The 4,826-nt window shown below is 41.0% G+C and overlaps 1 protein-coding gene across 1 annotated transcript; it reads right to left on the bottom strand.

Moving 5' to 3' along the window:
- Nucleotides 1-552: 552 nt before the first annotated feature.
- Nucleotides 553-4,563, bottom strand: LOC129271973 (uncharacterized protein K02A2.6-like). Its single transcript, XM_064097875.1, has one exon. The coding sequence runs from the start codon at nucleotides 4,561-4,563 to the stop codon at nucleotides 553-555; it is 4,011 nt and encodes a 1,336-aa protein (XP_063953945.1).
- Nucleotides 4,564-4,826: the final 263 nt, after the last annotated feature.

The following is a 4,826-nucleotide window of genomic DNA, read 5'->3' as shown; positions in this document are numbered from 1 at the left end:
TGCAGAGAAGTTTAATGGCAGACTCCCAGAATCTCTGGATATCAAATCAAGCAGGCACAGCCTAGGATTGGAATCTTTAACATTCAGAAATGACCATGCTAGGCATGTGCACAAACACAATAGAGGTGGTGAAGAATGTATTACACAAGGGTAGCTACTGAATAACCATTAATGGTTGCCATGCAATGTCTGAACACAACATTCTCCTCCTTGTTGAAATTTGAAACTACTACTAGGTCATTACACTTTGGTTTGTTTACAAACATTGATCAAAGTATAAACAAATGAGTTTCAATCAATTATCAGTTTAGTGAAGAGATCATTGTCAAAGGAAAAGTTTAAATGTGAATTTTGTGACATATCTTGACATCCATATTTACTATAAATTGAGCATAACATTATCAAATCTTTCAACAATAAACTTCACTTTTCTTTTTATAGTTTTACTTTGATTTGCAACAAGATTGTAAAACTAATTCAAGATTTGATTTCTCACATCAACTAACATAATACACCAAAAAGATGTTATCAAATCTTTCCTAGATTTATTATTTAATACCTCACATAATCCTGAAGGTATGTTGGTTCTTTCCTTACTCTACTACTTCTCCTTCTCTCTTCTAGACCTCTTTCCCTAATCTGTCTATCTTCAAGGTCTCTTTCTGCGACCTGTCTCTCTTCTCTTTCAGCAACAGAAGTGTGATTTTCTGTTGTACATGGGGACAAATGAAAAGCATTCCAAATTGTATGATCATCCAATTCAAATGTTGCTTTTCCTTTCTGTTTTATGATTTTTCTCTTCTCCCCAAACTTTGGAGTACCTTTCTTTACATGTCTTTGCTTCCTAACTCTAACAAAACTTCCTACTTGGAATTCTGACACTCTAGCTTTTCTTTTAGCGTCGGTGTACTCTTCAGACTTTCTTTGTTTTTGTTTTACCCTTCTTTTGACTTCATTCTTCTTTCTTTCAGTCTTAACTGGCATTCTACCCTTTACATCTAACTTGGTTCTCATCTTCCTACCATGTAATAACTCTGATGGAGACAGACCTGTTACTTGATGAGGCGTAGACCTATATGCCAACAAAAGATCTAACGTGGTCTCTTTGAAAGACCTTTTTCCTTCGATCATAGCATTTTGAATGCTAGACTTCAAAACCCTATTGAACCGTTCTACCTCGCCGTTTGCACGAGGGTAGTACAACGACGATTTTACATGAGTGATACCATATTCTTCTAAGAACTCTTCAAACTCATGTGACACAAACTGCGGCCCATTGTCTGATACTAAATGGGTCGGAATTCCCTCTCTAGTGAACAATGTTTTGAGAACCTGTATTACAGATCTGCTTGTTACATTGCTACAAAACGCTACTTCAGGCCATTTGCTATGGAAGTCAACTACTACAATTGCATATCTTTGGTCATGAGGTGCATTCTCAAAAGGACCAGTAATGTCAATTGAAATCTTTTCCCATGGTGAATTAGGAAATTCTACCGATTGCATTGGTGCACTGTGTGTGCGATGTGATTTGTCATTTTCTTGACAAGTGACACATCTTTTGATTGTTTCTTCAACAATTTTGTCAATATGTGGGAACCAGTATGTTTCTCGCAACCTTTGTTTTGTTCTCACAATGCCCTGATGTGCTGAATGAGCAAAATCTACAAACTTGGCCTGAAGTGACGTTGGAATTACAATTCTATTCCCTCTCATCACAATGTCATCTACTACAGACAATTCATCTCTCAAGATGAGATATGGTTTGATCTCAGGAGGAAAGGATTTATGGTTACCAGACCATCCTTCCTCAATGTACTTTCTGACCTGTACCAATACTTCATCATTATTAGTTGCATCTTGTAACTCTTTGACAGTGACAGGTGAATCTACTCTTACTTGATTTAGAACATACTCTTCTTCATCTACTACATCTGACCATTCTTCATCACCTAACGGTAAGCGTGACAAAGCGTCTGCAACATAGTTTTCTCGACCTGCTTTGTACTCTACAGTGTAATCAAATTGTAACAACTGAGCAGACCAGCGTGCTATACGCATAGTTTGTCTACCTGTACCTCTAGTACTCAACATGGTAACCAGTGCTTTATGATCTGTTCTAAGTACAAAGTGTCTACCCCAAAGGTAAGTATACCACTTGTTACAAGCCCAAACACAAGCTAAAGCCTCTTTTTCACCTGTTGAGTATTTCCTCTCAGCAGGTGACAGTGACCTGGAAGCGAATGCTATCGGAATCTCCTGTCCCTCTTTGACTTGGGAAAGTACAGCCCCTAACCCATAATCAGATGCATCAGTGGTAACTACAGTATGTAAATTCGGATTAAATAACCCAAGAACAATTCTCTTTGCAATTGTACTTTTGACTTTGTCATAGGCCTCTTGTTGCTCGGCCCCCCACTCAAAAGGTACATCTTTACACAAAAGACGTCTCATTGGTTCTACAACAGTGGCATAGTTTGGTACAAACTTAGTGTAGTAGTTTGTCATTCCTAACACTGACCTAAGCTTACTAACATCTGTAGGCGCTGGTGCCTCTAAAATAGCTTGGACATGACTATCATCAGGTGCTAGACCCTTACTACTCACACAATGCCCTAAGTAACTGAGTTCTGACAAGTAAAACTGACATTTACTAGGGTTCAAACGCAATCCTGCGTCTTGCAACTTCTTCAGTACATTGTTCAAATGTTTGTCATGTTCTGATCTGTCCTTACCATACACGATGATGTCATCTAGGTAGCATTGAACTCCTGGTAGTCCTGCGAGGATACTACTCATGAGCTTCTGAAATGTGGATGGCGCTGACGCTAATCCGAAACAAACTCTCTTGAAGCGATATAATCCATCGTGTGTGATGAACGCTGTAAGATCGCGACTTTCCTCATCCAATTCGAGTTGATGATACGCTGACGCTAGATCCATCTTGGAAAACACTGTGGATCCTTCCAGCTCAGAAAATAGCTCACCGATATCAGGCAACGGATAACTATCAACAACAATGGCTTTATTTACTTCACGTAAATCAACACAAAGCCTGATGCTTCCCGACTTTTTCGCGGCGACTACAATGGGAGAGATCCATTCACTTGAATATATTTTCTCTATCACGCCTTCCTTCTCCAACCGCTTCAATTCTTGTGAAACCTGATCCTTCACAGATAAAGGTAACCTGCGTAACCTTTGTTGAACGGGTGGATGATTAGCTTTGACTTTGACGCGATGTTTGAAGTTGTGTGCACACCCAAGTCCTGGTGCAAACAAAGTAGGGAATCCCTGTGGAATGTCGCTTGATGTAGACGATGTCGACTCTGGCGTTGGAGAATCACTTCTGACCGTCTCGACGCAGAGCTTGCTGCCTTCAATCTTAAGCTTCAACTCGTCGAAGATGTCCAAACCAAGTAATGCTGAACCTCTGTGTACGACGAAAATCTTGGCGATCATTGACTTAGCTCCAACCTTCACCTGTGTCTCCAAGATTCCAACTACTGGAATGTTTCCTTCAGAGTAATCTGAAATGCTGACGTGTGCTGGCTTGAGAGCATCGACTAGAAAGTGTTTCTTGTAGATACTGAGCGGAATTATTGACACACTAGAGCCTGTATCAATAGTCATGTGAACCTTGGCTTTCCCAGCGAGCTCAACTTCACACCTTATTGGCTTTGTAGGGTGAGTATTCACAGTTAATACCTTGGGCATTTCAAGTTCATCAGCTCCACTTTTAACTTTGCGGACTCTCCTGCTTTTCCGGCAAACCTTAGCCCAATGTCCAGTCTTGCCGCAGCTGTAGCATTTACTCTCTCTTGCCTTACATCTCTCGTCGAATGCTGCATGAGATGGACTTCCACAATTTCTGCAACTGTTTTTCTGTGTTTTCTGCTCTGTTTTCTTCCTTTCTCTTCCCTCCACTCTCCCTTCCTTCGTTTCCTTTCTGTGTAGTTCATACACCTTCTCACTGTCACTTTCATGTCCCTTGGCAATTGCTTTGGAGTCTCGCTGTGCATCTTCGATGCATCTACTGAAATCAAGAACTTTCTGTAGATTCAAGTCCGATTCCAACAGTAGCCTCTCACGAATACGGGGATTGTGACAGCCTTCTACTACCTGGTCTCTTAACATCTCGTCCTTCAAGTTTGCAAACGCACAATGTTTTACAAGTTCTTGCAAGGCTGCTACATACTCAGCAACTGTCTCGTCTGGCCTCTGTTTACGCCGTCTGAATCTATATCTCTCAGCGACAACGTTGATTCGCGGAACAAAATACGCTTCTATGGCTGCCAATGCCTCCTGGTATACATTAGTAGCTGCTTGAGCCCCACGAGCTGGGCGTGGCTCTGATGGTGAGGAGATGTCCAGTGAGTAAAAGATTCGCTGTCCTTCAGCTCCCAGACAATGTAACAGAAGCGCTTTCTTCCTATCCGGCAGAAACTCGCTGCCTCCTGAGGCTAGGAGATAATTCTCGAATTGCTGGAACCATAATTTCCATGGAGTCGTCGGTTTTCCAGGGTTTTGCAGAAAAAATGAAGGTGGAGGTATTGACGTCATATTAGTGAGTAAAATCAGGAACAATATCAGAAACTATAGAGTCCTTTGAAATTAATGAAAAGACATCCTCGTCGCCAGAATTGATGTTGTATCGTGGGTTCTTGAACTAACATATATGTACAGTAACTGAAAGTAAAGGCAGAGAAACTCAATAGGTCCAGTTGCAGAGAAGTTTAATGGCAGACTCCCAGAATCTCTGGATATCAAATCAAGCAGGCACAGCCTAGGATTGGAATCTTTAACATTCAGAAATGACCATGCTA

Source organism: Lytechinus pictus, chromosome 3, assembly GCF_037042905.1.
Source record: "Lytechinus pictus isolate F3 Inbred chromosome 3, Lp3.0, whole genome shotgun sequence".
NCBI lineage: Eukaryota > Metazoa > Echinodermata > Echinoidea > Temnopleuroida > Toxopneustidae > Lytechinus > Lytechinus pictus.
Note: the sequence above shows the minus strand (reverse complement) of the source record. Positions and strands in the feature narration are given on the sequence as shown.

Coding starts and splice junctions, on each gene's coding strand:
- LOC129271973 (XM_064097875.1), bottom strand. CDS start 4,563: ATGACGTCAATACCTCCACCTTCATTTTTTCTGCAAAACCCTGGAAAA.